Below are 17,502 nucleotides of genomic sequence, written 5' to 3' on the forward strand. Positions count from 1 at the left end.
GTCTGAACCCTCAGAAATCTCCTTAAGGGGACAGGAGTCTTGGCCTTAACTCCACCTTCAACTTGCTCTATAATAAGTTTTGGGAAGGGCCTTAACCTTTACCCTTCTGTGGTCAACCCTCAGAAGCACTCTAGGTGGTGTGGCCATGGGTTAGCTACCTCAGAATTGTTTCTCTGACCTATGAGCTCTGAAAAATCTCTGGATGGTGCAAATGGTTTGACCTCAACTATTAACTTAAATATTGGTTGTTTGAACCCACCCAGCAGTGCCATAGAAGAAAGGCCTGGCAATCTGCTTCTGTAAAGAATATAGCAAGAAAACCCTATGGAGCACAGTTCTACTCTGTGACACTAGGGTTGCTGTGAGTTGGAATTGACTTTCTGGCAAATGTTTGGATTTCTGGTTTTACATGCCCTGTGAGGGTAGGGGAGGGACAGCTTGCTTATCTTGGCATCATCTTCAGCACCTGGGCCAGGGCCAGGCACACAGCAGTTGAGAGGGGTCTTTTTGAGTATCAGCTGAATTAAATATTGTAGGAAGATGACAAGGCTCTGAAATTAACACCACTTAGTCAAGAAACACCAATCAAGACTCAGCTCTTCCCTCCCTTGAGATCCAACAGCGTTAATGGTGCTGACATTGGTACCCTCATCCAGCATTTCAGCAGTATCTGGTCAATGGTTTGGGTCCTGTCCTCTGCCAAGAAGGGAAATCATGAGGAGTCTATGTACACAGAGAGTCTAACGGGGATTTTGGAAATCATCCAGGCCTCCTCCTTTACCCCAGGGGGCACTCCATTCCACTCATTTACAGGTAAGAGCCCAGGAAGAGGAAGTAGGTTTATCAAGGTCAAGCAATGAGTAGCGGCTTAATAAACTCCAGTGGTTTTCTCCTTTAAATCTGCAACCTCTTTCAGAATGCTCCCCAGGGAGCAAATGAGTTGCCTTCCGTGGCATGCAGGAGAAAGGCCTTCCTTTTTTGGATAGCCTGCATTTTATTAAAGTTGTCATCCTGTGAAGATACTGAATGACTTTGACAGCGAATACAAGCATGTTATCCAAAGACCAGTTGTATCACAAATCTGGTTACAAAGCAATAACAATACAAAGGACCAGATTTCAATTATTTGTAGACACTTGTCCTTATGATAAGATGACGCTCAGTGTCTGGCTTAAATAAAATCAAGAAGTAATTCTTATCTGGAATCTCCTGAGGACTACAGATGCTCCGCTTGCTCTGGGGATGCTTATGAGAAGCAGGAAGAACCTCAGCACATACTATAGTCCTATACTGTCTTATGGTTTTTGCTGCATTTTGTTTAAGTTTGAAATAAATAAACATAAACCAAGACTAACTACTTTAATAGATGAGGAACGACAGGCTCTGGGCTAAGAGTTTTTCTGTAGTGTCTGGGAAATCTCTGGGAGGTGCATTTTAAATGGCGCAGGGCCAAGGGCAGAGACTGAGTAGCAGAAATAAGTAACTGGCCAGAGGGAAGTAGAACGCAGTGCTGGGCTGGGTTCAGAAATACATAATTGCATGGGGCCTGCTGTGTGATTTCCACCCCTGAAGGCCTTTTGCATTCATTCTTCATTTCAGGAGTCTTTAAAGCACCTTCGTGTGTGATAGGATAAAGCGATGAGCAAACACAGCCTAGCCCCTTCACTCATGGGGTTCAAGAGAAAGAAAAAACGTTTTCCTAGAAACTCATCAGCTCTCCTCCAAGCCTGCTCTTTCCTCTGCGGAGGCCCAGCTCCTGAGATGTTAGCATGAATGCTGAGAATGAGAAATTCTACACCAGGTACAAGGAGCCCTGGTGGCACAATGGTTAAAAGCTCAGCTGCTAACCAAAATGTCAGCAGTTTGAACCCACCAGTGGCTCTGCGAGAGAAAAGACCTAGCAATCTGCTCTCATAAATATTACAGTTTAGGAAGCCGTATGGGGCAGTTCTGCCTGGAAAACTTGGTGGCGTAGTGCTGAGCTATGCCTGCTAACCAAAAAGTGGGCAGTTCAAATCCACCAGGCACTCTTCGGAAATCCTGTGGGACAGTTCCACCCTGTCCTATGAGTCAGAATTGACTCGACGGCAATGCGTTTGGTGTTTTTTGGTATGAGGCAGTTCTACCCTCTTACATAGGGTTACTGTGAGTCAAAATCAATTCGAGGGCACACAACAACAACATCGTATACATATGGCCTCCCAGACGGCTCCCTGAAGAGCCCTGATGACACAGTGGTTAAGCATTTGGCAGTTCGAACCCTCCAACCTCTCTGTGGGAGAAAGACATGACAGTCTGCTTCCATAAAGATTACAGCCTTGGAAACCCTATGGGCCAGCTCTACTGTAGGGTTGCTATGAGTCAGAACGAACTCTACAACAATGGTTTTTTTTGGAAGGGCTTCCTGGACAGGACCTAGCAGCCTGTGTGGAAAAAGACTGGAAGAAAAAGTACACTTAAGGGAAGAATTCCAGCTTAGTAGTTAGGTAACCCTCTCTGTGTGATCTTATCAAGCTCAGTTCCACATTTGTAAAACCAGAATGAGACCTGACCTCTTTCCCACAAGGTTGTTGCAGAATCGACTGTGCAAAAGTAATCTAAGTTCCTTTAAGGAGTTACCCAAATGCAAGGGAGTCACTTGAGGAGCCCTGGAAGGTCAGTGGCTCCTTACTAACAATCCATTCTCAAGAGATCACATTGTTAGACTCTCTTGTGGGTTACAAACCCTGTCTTAGTCATCTACTGCTGCTATAACAGAAACACCGCAAGTGGATTGCTTTAACAAAGAGAAGTTTATTCTCTCAGAGTCCAGCAGGCTAGAAGTCTGAATTCAGGGCGCCAGCTCCAGGGAAAGGCTTTCTCTCCCTGTTGGCTCTGGACGAGGGTCCTTGTGATGATGCATCTGTCTTCCCTTGGCCTGGCAGCATCTCGGTGCAGGAACTTCAGGTCCAAAAAACATGCTCTGCTCCTGGTATTGTTTCCTTGGTGGTATGAGTTGTCCCCCTCCACCCCTCATTTCCCTTTCCTTTTATCTCTTGTAAAATAAAAGGTGGTGCAGGCCACACCCCAGGAAAACTCCCTTTACATTGGATCAGGGATGTGACCTTAGTAAGGGTGTTATAAGCCAAAAAAAGGTGTTATAATCCCACCCTAATCCTCTTTAACATAAAATGACAATCACAAAATGAAGAACAACCACATAATACTTGGAGTCATGCCTAACCAAGTTGACACATATTTTGGGGGACACAATTCAATCCATGACATTCCTCTCTTTGATGCTCAAAAATTCACGTCCTTGCTACATACATATAAGACACAGTCACTCCATCATATCATGCAGAAGTCTTAAATCAACTCCAAGTCCAAAATCCAAAAATTCCTCTTCATCTGTGAAATCTAGAATACACGTTATCTGCTTTCAAAGTACAATGGTAGAACAGGCAGGTACAAGCTAGACATTGCCATTACAAATAGGAAAAATTGGAGGGAAAGAAGGCATAGCAGGTACTAAGCAAGTCAGCAGAACACATTCAATTAGCCCTCAAGGCTTTGAAAATAATCCTCTGTTCTCTGAGACCATTTACACAATAGCCCTGCCCTTCAGACTCTAAGTGTTGGCCACACTCTCTGGATTCTGAGTGGGGGCCCCTCTGCCCTGGGCTTCAGCTCCTCCTTCCAGGCCCACTGGGATGGCAACTCTGCTCCCTTGGCTTTAGGTGCACCATTCTCATAGTCCATCTAAGTGGTGACTCTGCCCTTAGACACACCAGAGGCCACAGCTCCACCCTTTGAAACCCCAGAGGCGTGGCCATACTGTTTGAGACTGAGGCAACTGGCTTCCTGTGTTCCTTGGCCTCTCGGCCCTCGGGCCTCATGCCTGCCTCTGCCCTGCTGGGGCAAGTTGTTCCAAAGCTCAGTAGCTCCACCAGTAAGTGCCTGGAGGCTCCCCACTCTACCAGGAAGCCTCTTGCACACAGGCATTCAGCTCTCTCACTGGCTCTAGCACTGTCTGAAGCTGGTCTCCTGGTTCTGCTGCTGCTAGTTTGCTGCTGCTGCTGCTGGTCCTCTGCTTGTTTCTCACCATCTGTGCTTTCTTTTGTGTTAACAGTTCTCCTCACTTCCTTCTGAGTCGTATATCCATTCACAGTTTCAAAGCTGCTTCCACATTTTAGATATCTGTTAGAGCAGCACCCCACTCTCTCGTTACCAAATTCTGTCTTAGCTAGTGCTGCTGTAACAGAAATACCGCAAGTGGATGGCTTTAGCAAAGAGAAGTTTATTTTTGCACAGTCCAGTAGGCTATAAGCCTGAATTCAGGGTGCCGGCCCCAGGAGAAACCTTTCTCTCTCTGTCAGCTCTGGAGGGGGGTCCTTGTGATGCATCAGTCTTCCCTTGGTCTGGGAGCATCTCAGTGCAGGAACTTCAGGTCCAAAGGACGTACTCTGCTCCCGGCATTGCTTTCTGGATTGTATGAGGTTCCCCCCCTACCCCCCACACCTCCCTTAAATGTGGTGCAAGCCACACCCCAGGGAAACTCCCTTCAGATTGGATCAAGGATGTGACCTTAGTAAGGGTGTTACAATCCCACCCTAATCCTCTTTAGCATAAAATTACAATCACAAAATAGAGGACCACCACGTAATACTCACAAGTTGACACATATTTTGGGGGGGACACAGTTCAATCTATGACAAACCCTACATCTAAAAAGACACAGTCAAAATGCAAATAATCATTGCATCTAATGATTGGTAAGGAGATGCCAAAAATATCACAGACTAGAAAGGCCGGGAAGATAGGATATGGAAGCAACAAAGCCCTTGGCTTCCCACAGAAGGAAGTGATCAGTCTGGAGAGGCCAGGGCTGGGTGGAGGGCTCTAGTGGGCTGGACACATTTGGGAGACAGAGAACACAGAAAGACTTCCTCTGCACATAGGCCAGAGGATCCCTGGAGAGCCATGCATCACTAACTCGAACTCTGAGCTTCCTTAATTATGAGCTGGTGTTGGTATATCGTAAATAACAATAAACAATATACTTACCATATCGACTACGGTGAGACAGGAAAGGGAAGGAATCTTTCATTACCCAGGTTAGATTCCATGCAAAAGAATCAAGATGAGGAGAAGGCATGCTTGTTGGTGACTCGAAGGAGCTGTGACCTGGACATAAAAACAAAGAAGAGAATACTGATCCATGTGCTTAGGATGTGTCTTGCAGCTTTTCTGCAATATCGGTTACAAAGAAAGTCCACAACAGGCTTTCATCATACCCACTGAAACAAAAACCAACCAAACCCACTGCTGTCGAGTCGATTCCGACTCATAGCAACCTTATAGGACAGAGTAGAACTGCCCCGTAGAGTTTCCAAGGAGCGCTTGGTGGATTTGAGCTGCTGACCTCTTGGTTAGCAGCCATAGCACTTAACCACTATGCCACCAGGGTTTCCAATGCCCACTGAAGAGACGGGGAAAATAAGACTGAGCCACTAGTAGATTGAATTGATTTCAGGGCTTCGATGCATATTTTCTATGAAAAGCAGCCAGATCTAAGAAGTCTCCATGTTTTGACGAAGGATGTGCCAAGGATGTCTGGGAGATGAACTAGAAAATGGGCTACTTAATGACTTGGTTTAATAGCTCTATTCAAAATCTACTCTGCCTGTAAGAATTTGTGCAACTTTAAGAATTTGTGCAACTTTATAGAGAACTTCAATTCATCTTGTCCAAATAATACCTCCATCTCTGCTTTATGTTCCAACTTGTAACTTCATCTAATGTTTGCTTGGGTTATTGCCTTATCAAGGAGAGGGCTGCAATTGCACTCAGAAGCTATGAGTTTTTGACAATTATGTTATTTTTAAGGGGGAAAGTTAAGTGATGGGTTTTCCTACAGCCAAGAGGCCAGGGAGCCACAAAGAATTAATGTTTCTAATTTGCATGAGAGAAAGAAGGGGTGAGAGAAAAGCAGCAAAAGCAGCATTATTCCTCTCCTTAACAGTACCTCGAGTGGGTTTTGTGTGGCAAAAAGTAATTACAATATATCTACAAATCAAATGAACACCGGCTGCGGCTCTTTTGCGGTTCTCCCCAGAAAATACCCAACTTGATCACTATACACTAATGTTTTATGGCACATAAAGCTTTTCTGTTAAATATGGAAGGATTTAAGAATCAGCTCTGTTTAGTAGACAGATGTGTATCAAGATTCCAAATTTAGCACAAGGAGTGGGGGAGGAAGGGAACTAGAATTTCTACTGCAGCTCCCACAGGCCAGGCACTGTGCTGGGCTCTTTATCCAAACAATTTCACTTGGTAGTCACAATGACTCCCTAAGATAGGTATATCATCTTCATTGTACAGATGCAACAGCTAAGGCTCGGGTGGGCAAATGGTGGAATCAGAAATTGGACCCAGTTTTACTTGGCTCCAAATGCCACATTCTACCATCAGTGGGCTGGTTTGCTGCTCTAATCAAGTAACCAGTTGCCATTGAGTAGACTCTACTCACGGACACCCCATGTGTGTCAAAGTAGGACTGTGCTCCATAGGATTTTCAATGGCTGTTCGTTTGGAAGTAGATCGCTAGGCCTTTCTTCTGAGGCAAATTCACGTGGACTCAAACCTCCCACCTTTAGGTTAGTAGTTGAGCACTTAACCATTTATTTCAGCCAGGGACTCCTTTACTACTCTAGTATCAAAAACCAAACCCAACCCATTGCCATCAAGTCGATTTCGACTCATAGCAACCTAATAGGAAACAGTAGAACTGCCCCATATGGTTTCCAAGGCACGGCTGGTGGATTCGAACTGCCGACCTCTTCGTTAGCAGCCAGTCTCTTAACCACTGCACCACCAGACCTCCACTGCTACTGTAAAGCAACCGTTAAACCACCCACAGTGGCTTTGTGAAGAAGGAAGATGAAGAGAAGAAAAAGAAGCCGCAGCAGCAAAAACACTTTTTCCAGCCTATCTGCAGTACAGTTTCTTCCACACTACCCCGAGAACCTGCTTCTCTAGGCCCTGTTTTCCTGCCCCCAATCATCTTTTGGTTTCTACCCCCACTTCACATATTTTTAGTAAGTCACTGCCCTAGGTGGCCATGGCAGCTCTCGTTTCCAGGCACTGGTATTATTGTATCCACGGTTTCTGCATGTGGGTAGAGCTAACCACAGGACCATGTGCCCCTGCAACTGGAACAGGGTGGAATTCTACAGTCTGCTCTCTAAAAGGAATATTCTTATCTCTGTCTTCCAAAGATTTCAGTTGGAAGTGGTGGTTCCTGTGTACCTAGAAAGTATTTACAAGTTTTTTCCCACATCTGACTGAAGACACTGAATTGAGTATGTCGGGCCCAGATACATCTTTCTGGGTGAGAGGAGATGATGTCCTGAAAGGTCCAGGACCTATGCTAGTGACTTTCAGAGAGAAGCCATCTCATTCACCCTCACATCCAAAAGGTGGATAGTATTAGCCTAGTTTTATAGATGAGCAATGTGGCTGAGATCGAGCCCAAGGTCACTTAGGTCTGCATAGGGGCACAGTTGAGTTATTAGGCTTATTTTCTAAATTAATAATATGTGGGCCAGGCACTACACTAAGTACCTTGAATGTGTACTTTCATATATGTCCGACAATGACTTTATGAATAAGTACAGTAATTTGTCTTCACACCTTGACTGAGCCGTTATGCAGGAGGCGAAGCAAGACAACAGACCAGGTCAGTCTGACACTAACACCCGTGCTCCTTCAGCACCTTCCACAGGCCCCCATGAAGCAGTGCAGGGTGGGCCTGGACTCTCTTCAGGGCCTGCTGGGGCTCCTACCTGGCAAAGGCTGATCCAGAACAGCACATCACGTGAAGGGCTTGGGAGGAATTTGACAATGATCCCATGTGAATATAAACTGATATCTCTGTTATCATCAGCTTAGACCAAAGTTTAAGTAGTTTTGAAGTAACAGGGAGATCAGGCCTAGGCTGTATTTTCTGGTTCCTAAGTGATGTCATTTTTCTTAACCTTACAGTGTGGGAATGGCATTAACTTCTCCTGAATATGAAACAGCAAGTAGATGGGACTAGACTGCAGGAAGTGCTTACGAACCTGTGTAGGCACAGAATAGCAGATGACTTTTACTATGGACCAGGGCCAAGTAATATATTCAGGCAGGTATATATATATAATATATATATATATATACCTGGAAACATTCAAAAGGAAGGGGGGCTCTGAGGGTTGAATCAGGACCCAGCAAAGAGTTTTGGGCATCCTGCAGGTCATCCCTAAAGATATAACCTTAAAGCATTTGACATCCAAAAATGCCAAGAAGTTGCTAAACATCTTCAGAGTAGTGAAAAGAAATCAGAAAGTTTTCTTTTGCCCTTACAGGAACCCCTAGCATTTCTGCCCTGTAGGTTGGGCTGTCATTAGTCTGACCTTGGCCCCCAGACGACGGTGGGTAGAAAGATAAACTGGATGAGGCTGGGAGCTAATAGACGAGTTGACCAGAAAGACGGGCCTCCTTACCTGGGAAGGTTAAGGCCAAGGAAGAAGCCCAGCCTGCATGGTGAAACTGTTTGCCAAAATTAAAACACTGGGACTAAAGTGAGTTCTAGTCAAAGTTCATTAGAATGTGCAGTAAATTTAGAACGCACAGAAGAAAGTGCTTCTGCATTTAACAAGTGCCAAGTGAAGAGGCTGTTTCCTTCACACTCCTTACCCCTCCCTACTTTCACCCCTGGTAGGAAGGGATTCTTCCAATATAAATAGAAGTGATGCCATGAGAAGCAGTCCGTTTAAGCAAGAGAAAGGTTGTCTTTTTGGTGTTCCATTCTTAAGATGTGAGGAACCAGAGGGACTTGGGCCTCGCCAACACAAATTTGTGGGGTGAAGTTGTGAATTAAGCTTGCTGGCTCAAGTATGTGTACCTTGGACTTTGGGGGAAGAGTAGTAAAGAAAGAAGAAGGGAAAGGAGGAGCTTTCAAGTTCCAGTGATGGCCAGAAAGTCCACCTGAGGAGAGAAAAGTAAAGAAATGCACTCTGGACTAAGGGCATTATTGATCGGCTGCAAGTAGGATGGTTTGTTCTGTTTTTTCCTGGTGATATCCTGAGAACTTTCTAAGCACCACCGGATGTGAAGGCAGAGTGAAAAGTCCAACCTCTTGCTGCTACCATTTTTTCATTACGCATTACCCTCCTTATGTCCTGAGCTCAGATTCCAGGTCCATCACCACAATCCAGGTGACTCCCTTGCATACAACCTCAACTTCTTTGCCTTCTTGCTTCTTCTCAATTGTCCTGAAAAAAGTTCCAGCAGGTTATGGCCAACTCTCTGCCTACTCTAACAGCTGAATGTGACTAGGAGAAAAATACAAAAGGATGATGACAAGTCTTACTTTAAATTCATGACCACAAGCCTCAAGAGGATCTGCAGGACTACTCAGTAATCCTACTGCATTCCTGGCCCACTTGGTTCACCATCCCACTCTCTTCACACTTTTCTTACTCCTTAAACCTCCAACTCCCTTCATTCCTCCACATTCTCAGCTAATGACTTTGTTTCTTATTTCAATGTGAATATAGAAGCAAATCTACCAATTTTTGAATATCAGTACCTTCTCTCCTGTTACAAAGGCGCCCTAGTGGTGCAGTGTTTAAGCGCTCAGCCGCTAACCAAAAGGTTGATGGTTTAAACCCACCAGCTGCTCTGCAGGAGAAAGATGTGGCAGTCTGCTTCTGTAAAGATTATGCCTTGGAAACCCTATGGGGCAGTTCTCCTTTGCCCTATAGGGTGACTATGAGTTGGAATCAACCCGACAGCAATGAGTTTGGCTTTTGGGTTTTCTCCTGTAATAGTGGATGAGCTGTCCCTGCTCTTAAGTAGTGCCAGCCTCTCTACTTTGGTGCTAATCTTACTTCCTTTCAAGGAATTTATTCTTGCAATTATTCCTTGTTTCTTCTGTATCATAAGTTTTTCCATCTACCAAATCAATCTCATCTGCAGCAAATATATCCCAACTTAAAAACAATCAAAACTTCATTGGCCCCACACGCTTCTTCAGACACTGTCCCGTAACTCTGTTCTCCATTACAGCTGAATCCCTTAAAGGGTTTGTCTATGCACCTGTCTCCACTCTCTTGCCTCCCACTTTCTCCTAACCCAGATAAAATCAGGCCTGTCTTCACTACTCCATTGAAACCACACTGGTCAAGGATACCAGTGACACCCAAGTCTCTGTCCTCGTGCTCTTAGATCTCTCAGCAGCATTTGACCTAGCTGACCCTTACTGCTTCTTGGAAACTTTCCTCATATCTTGTTTACCACACAATCCTTGGTTGCCTCCTACTTCAGTGGCAATGGCAGGTCCTTTTTGTTCTGCTTGGCCAGATCTTCCATTTTTCAGACTCTACAAAAGGAAAAGTTTCTACTTTCCAGCAGTACTTGCCTAGATTTCACTACTGAACACTGTCTCATCACAGAGGTCCTAACCAATGGAAGGTGATTAATGACCATGAATTTCAAGTAACCCCAGGACATCAGACCCTTACCAGACCTAAGTGAAGAGTTTTTCCTGGCCAGTGAACATGGGGACTTGTTTTAACCAGGGATGGACAGATGTATGAACTGAGTCCACCCTGTCCAAGGTACTGATTTTCAATTCTGAATTGGCATAAACCCTTTCCAAAGGCTTAAACAACTCTGACTTTTCTTTTCCCCTTAGAGAGCTACCAGTGAATCTCTTCACTGGTTTTCTCTTGCCTAATATGTAAATAATCTCAGTTTAGATACTGTTATGGATTGAATTGTGTCCTCTCAAAATATGTATTAGAATGCTAACCCCTATACCTGTGGATGTTATGTTAATAAGAACGTACCAGTGTTGGCTGTATCTTAAACCTATTCTTTTTCGAGATATAAAAAGAGCAGATTAGGCACAGAGAAACAACATAAAAGGGGAAAGATAGATGCCGTGTAGAGATCTCCAAGAAACTCTGAAAAGAACTAAGACAGAGAGGTATAGATGACACAGACATAGGTAGATTTTAACTCTATGAGGGCATCATTGTTTTATTATTTGATAATTAGAAGTTGGGGAATGTGGTCCTCTTCTCCATCTAAATCCACTCCGTAAGTGATCTCATTCAATCTCATGACTTTAAATACCATCTGTATACTGATGCTCCTAAATGTGTATCTGCATACCCAGCTTCTCTCCTGAATGCCAAATTATATACCCAACTGCCTATTTGAAATCTCTATTTTATTGCCTAATAGGCTTCTCAAACTTAAACATGCAAAACAAAACACTTGATTTTCCCCCACCTAAACTGTAAGTGTTCTCCATTTTAAAAGATAATAATATTTACCCACTTGCTTGGGCCAATAATGGAGGAGTAATCCTTGATGTCTTTCTTTTCCTTGCAGCCCACATTAATTCATCAATAAATCTTGTAGACTCTACCTGAATTTTACTCTTCTCACCCTTTCTCCCACCACCTCTCATCTCTACTACTGCAATAAGCTCTGGGTTGGTCTCCCTGCTTTCAGTCTCTTCTTCACAGCAGCTAAATTGAGTCTTCAGCCTTAAAATGGCTTTTAAATTCCTTACTAGGACCCAGCTGTTAAGGGCCTCACATAATGTGGCCCCTGGTTTATCTCTGATCTTATTGTCAACTATGTTTCCTTTTCCTTGCTACTCCTCAAACTCACAGAGCACCCTCCCATATCAGGGCCTTCATACTTGCGCTTCTCTCAGCTTGGAAAGCTCTTCACTTCATAGGTGCATGGTCACCCTCTCCTTCCACTGAAGTCTCTGACCAAATGTCACCTCTTCAGAAGGAACTTCCCTGATCATTCTATTGGAAATAGTACTCCCTCTCAGAACTCTGTGTCCCTGTGCCCTGCCTTATATTTCTTCTTATGTATATTGTGTGTACTATATATGTTCATTTGATTATTGTGAACTTCCTGTACTAGTTACTGCTATGTCCTCATGCCTGGCACATAGTAAAAAAAAAAAAAAAAAGCACTCAATAAATATTTTTTGAATGAATGAAACCAGAGCCCTGGAGAAAGTCATTAGCTCTGGCACTTATTAGCTGTTTAACTTCAAGCTAATTACGCCCTTTGCAGAACCTCTGTTTTCTGAGAATGATGATAAGAATGAGAATAATGCATACTTTACCAACTTTCGTAAGGGCCAGATAAGACAATGCCTGCATGATGTACTCTTTGAATATCAGTCATAGAATTCTGGAAGTTTTATATTCCATCTCTGTTTTAGAATCCAAAATGATCGGACTCTTGGTCCCTTTCCTCTATCTGGAGGGTCTTGTGTCAATAAATAAAATGTCCAAAAATTAGAAATGCCCCCAAGGAGCCACTTCTGTATTAATCATGAGTTAATTGTTGACTCTGCCGACCGTTCTTGACCTCTAGTACCCACATTCCAGTCGATTGGCATTGTCTCCATTTCTAGTCCTGTATTTTTACATGTCTCAATGTGTTCTGCTTTTTCCTAAGTTACTGTACATTATAGAATGAATATATCATACCCATGTCAGTATAAAGAGCTATGCATGTGATATGACAATGTTCCGCTGCTATTCATAAGGTTTTCACTGGCTAATGCTTTTCAGAAGTTCACTGCCAGGTCCTTCTTCCTAGTCTGTCTTAGTCTGGAAGCTCAGCTGAAACCTGTCATCTGTGGGTGACCCTGCTGGTATCTGAATACCGGTGGCATAGCTTCCAGCATCACAGCAACATGCAAGCCCTCGCAGTATAACAAACTGACAGACCTGTGTTTTATTGACTATGCAAAGGCATTTCACTGTGTGGATCATAACAAACTATGGATAACATTGTGAAGAATGGGAATTCCAGAACACTTAATTGTGCTCATGAGGAACCTTTACATAGATCAAGAGGCAGTTGTTTGGACAGAACAAGGGGATACTGATTGGTTTAAAGTCAGGAAAGGTGTGCACCAGGGTTGTGTTTTTTCACCATACCTATTTACCCTGTATGCTGAGCCAATAATAGGAGATGCTGGACTATATGAAGAAAAACGGGGCATCAGGATTGGAGGAAGACTCATTAACAATCTGTGTTATGCCGATGACACAACCTTGCTTGCTGAAAGTGAAGAGGACTTACTAATCAAGATCAAAGACCACAGCCTTCAGGATGGATTGCACCTCAACATAAAGAAAACAAAAATCCTCACAACTGGACCAAAGAGCAACATCATGATAAACGGAGAAAAGATTGAAGTTGTCAAGGATTTCATTTTACTTGGATCCACAATCAACAGCCATGGAAGCAGCAGTCAAGAAATCAAAAGACACATTGCATTGGGTAAATCTGCTGCAAAGGACCTCTTCAATGTGTTGAAGAGCAAAAATGTCACCCTGAAGACTAAGGTGCGCCTGACCCAAGCCACGGTATTTTCAATCACATCATAGGCATGTGAAAGCTGAACAATGAATAAGGAAGACTGAAGAAGAGTTGACACCTTTGAATTGTGGTGTTGGTGAAGAATTTTGAATATACCATGGACTGCCAAAGGAAAGAACAAATCTGTCTTGGAAGAAGTGCAGCCAGAATGCTCCTTAGAAGCAAGGATGGCGAGACTGCATCTTACATACTTTGGACATGTTGTCGGGAGGGATCAGTCCCTGGAGAAGGACATCATGCTTGGCAAAGTACAGGGTCAGTGGAAAAGAGGAAGACCCTCAACGAGGTGGATTGACACAGTGGCTGCAACAATGAGCTCAAGCATAACACGATTGTAAGGATGGCTCAGGACCGGGCAGTGTTTCGTTCTGTTGTGCGTAGAGTCGCTATGAGTTGGAACCGACTCGACGGCACCTAACAACAACAACAATGTGTGTGATGGTTATTTACATCAATGCCCTGGGTTCACTAGCAAGGGTGTTTTACAAACTCACATCAATAAAATGTAACAAATGTTTCTATTCTAAATACTCCTTGGAACTGCTCCTGTTTTGCCTTGTACACATTTTACTTCTTTATTTTCCTTCCAACAATAAAGCAATCAGTGACAGCCTGCAGGTTTTTCACCCTTTATTTGCAAACACATTTAATAATGCATTATTTTACAATGATTTTGTGTCACACAAAGCCGATGTCACATGGCAGTGAGCAGACGCAGCGAGGTGGGTCACACAGGACAGGCCGCTGTTTGGGGTTGGCAGCTAAAGGGAAAGGATTTGGGTATTCACTGGGCTAAGCACACACCTGCTCAGTCCAAAAGATATGTTCTCAGTGAATTTACATGACTACTGGGTTTAGCGGTGATACTGGAGTTGTAATAGGCAGTTAATTTGACCAGAAATTAACAGAGATGTGATTTGCAGAGGAGTGAAAGGAAGTTTTAGCAGATGTGCCCTTTGAAGAGCGCAAACTCTGTCTTCAACACAGAAACCTCCCTACACCTCCCCTAAATCTGGAGAATGAGAGAGTTGAACTGGCTGTTGGTGAAGGTCCCCTCTAGTTCAGGCACATTTGGCTCTCTACAGTTTTTCACACTCATTCCAGGTGGCTTATTCAGAGAGGAGCTATTAGCGTCAAGGGAGGAATGTGAATGGGGTTATAAAGCTCCCACTCCACTTCACCTTTTTCTAAGCCCACCTCCTATCAGGCCAGCAATGTTTGTGCTCTCTCGTCTTAGAGCAAATCTGAAGCAAAAATTACTATTTCTCATAACATTCACTCCGACAGTTGAAAGTCATAGTGTCAACACGTGTCTTGCCACTTTCCAACCCCAAAAGGACTGATAAATTGAGTAAACCATCTCAATGATGGAAGCCTAACCTGTCAGTCAGTAGAAGCAGGCACTTATCCCCAAGGTGGAACACTAAAGAAGATTGAAGGCGATACAAAGAAAATTTGTTAGCATGGTCCCTGCCCTTGGGGAGTTGATTATCCACAGGGTGTACTAGAGACACCAAAAAGGGAATTGCAATGAGCCTCAAAAGAAATTGCTAAAACTTATACAGGCAGTTTCCAGGTTATGAACATCTGACTTACACATAGCCTGTAGTTACGAACCAATTCCTGTAAAGCTATTACATTAAAAATTCGAGGTTCATACAATAAACCAAAAAAAAAAAAAAACTCAGTGCCGTCGAGTTGATTCCGACAACGAATAGTTCATAATAATAAACAGGTGCAACTTTGCAACACGCATCAAAACATTATTAGTCTGTATTATTATGTTAAAGATGTTTTAGTGTATCTGGAAGAGTTTCTTTAATGTTTTTTATGCATAGAAATGTACGCTATATACTATATACTAAGACAAATATTTGACTGACATTAGATACAAACCATACCTAACTGTTCCTACTTATATACAAATTTGACTTAAAGACAGACTTAGGAATGAAACTCATGATCCAGGGACAGCCTGTAATTTGAAGCCTGCACAATTGGACTACTACTTGCTTTTTTAGCTTTATTTCCCACTCAGAATCCTTTCACATTCTTGGATGTGCAATCCTCATTGCACCTCAGTCTCCAAATCTTTGCCCAAGCTAACCTCTGCCTTGAATGTCCTTCTCCTCCCCCACTTTCTTAAATCCTATCCTCTCTTAAAGACCCAACCCAATTTTCCCCTCTTGAGGTTCACCTTCCTCCCCAAGGTTACAGCCCAGTCATAACAGTTGAGCTGGGATTCATAGTGGACCCAAATAAAACTTGAACTTAAAACTTGAACTGGGCCCTCCTACCTTCTTAACTACTATGGCTTATGACACTAGAACAATGGCATTTAAGTAATTCATCAAACATGGTTTTCAAGCTACTCTGTTGATAGCAATGGACAATAAAAGTACATTAACTTCACTCACACATACCAAGCAAGCTTCCAGTGTGTCGCTTATGTTGAAATATTTTTTGTTTTTCTTTTTTTGCTCACAGACTTAAAAGAAATTGGGAGAAGGAAAACTAAGATATACCCCCGCCCCCCGCCCCATGGATTCAATCTCCTGTAGGACAGGCTTCACAGGGTCAGGCTAAGGGTCAGGTCATCGGCCTAGACCTAGTTTGTCAGTTGGGATAGTGTATCTGTACATGCCCCCAGTGACTCACATAACTCATGGCAAAAACCAGATAACAGAGGAAATGGGAGATTTAATGTCTCCCTTTTAGAACTTATATCTCTCTTCAATAGTCCCAAATCACTATATTTTGACCTATCCGGAGATGGCCTCAGGGGTAATGGTGGTTCGGTGGTAGCATTCACGCCTTCCATGAACACTCTACCACGTTCTCACTCCACCACAAATAGAACTCATGCCTCCCATGAACATCAGTTTTGATTCCTGATCAATGCGTCTCATGTGCAGCCACCTGTCAGTGGAGGCTTGCAAGTTGCTATGATGCTGAATAGCTTTCATCAGAGCTACTAGGCTATGACAGACTAGGATGAAAGGCCTGGTGATATACTTCCAAAAATGAGCCAGTGAAAACTCTATGGATCACAATGATCTGATTTGCAACTGGTCTTCGGAAGGCACAGGACTGGACAGTATTTTGTTCTATCGTGGATGGGGTCACCATGAGTTGGGCACCAACTTGACAGCAGCTAACAGCAATAACAACAAAGATGATCTCATTGTCCCAAGCAAGATGCTCCTTATTGGACAGTGAACCCTGTAAGAGTCTTCTCTTGCCCTGGAAACTGTGTTCCAGCATTGACGCTACCTATCATGGGCTGTGCCTGCAGGGCGGACTGACTCGTGGCAGCAAGCTAAAGGGACTGTGGGAGACTAACTGACATTTGTACTAATCTGAGATGGCAATGGAGAGAGGTGTTACTCTTCCCACGACCTAATTGTTAATACTACACCATTCCCCATGCCCCCAGGCTGGAACCTGTCCGTTAGCAAGACAACACAACTGTCTGTTTTGAGTTCATTTCTGTGGCTTTCTTCTGCTCTACTCTTTATAAAATTTACTCCACTGTGATCTATTTTCTCCCCCCAAAATATGTTGACTAGAATAATGATCAAAAGAAAGACTTTGAACTGCCACCAGGTCTTTCATCTTGTGATCTCAGAGAGTTTTGCCAGGTACTAAATAATTAATAAACTGAAAGCAACACAAAGACTGAGAGGCCTAGATAATCAAGTCCATCAACAAAAGACCTTTCTCTTTTGGAGCAAGGAAGAGCTTGTAGGACAATCGCCTGCCAGCAGGCCCAAGTAGTCCTTGGTATGTTGGACTAGAGGTCTCAAATTTTCCAGGGAGAATCGGCTCTTATACTGACCTGAATTTCCAAGCTGGGAACCCACATGAGCTAGGAGACACCTGGGGAGGACGTGGCTGGCTTTCATAAGAAGCAAGGAGCTCCAGCACATGGGAGTGGATAAAACTACTGTACTTACATAGTCACGGTGATTTTATGGTTCACAGATGGCTTTTAGAGCCATCAGCTCCTGTAATTCTTACAATAACCCTGTTAGTTAACCTCTC

General features: G+C 43.6%; 1 protein-coding gene across 1 annotated transcript in view; it reads right to left on the reverse strand.

Moving 5' to 3' along the window:
* ALK (ALK receptor tyrosine kinase) overlaps nt 1-17,502 on the reverse strand; it is a 1,052,109-nt gene that overhangs the window by 719,957 nt on the left and 314,650 nt on the right. The window contains exon 2 of the mRNA XM_064295177.1: nt 5,047-5,166. Within this exon, the coding sequence (XP_064151247.1) occupies nt 5,047-5,166 (120 nt within the window). The remainder of the gene's footprint in view (nt 1-5,046; nt 5,167-17,502) is intronic.

The sequence above is a fragment of the Loxodonta africana genome, chromosome 12 (genome assembly GCF_030014295.1).
Source record: "Loxodonta africana isolate mLoxAfr1 chromosome 12, mLoxAfr1.hap2, whole genome shotgun sequence".
NCBI classification, from domain to species: domain Eukaryota; kingdom Metazoa; phylum Chordata; class Mammalia; order Proboscidea; family Elephantidae; genus Loxodonta; species Loxodonta africana.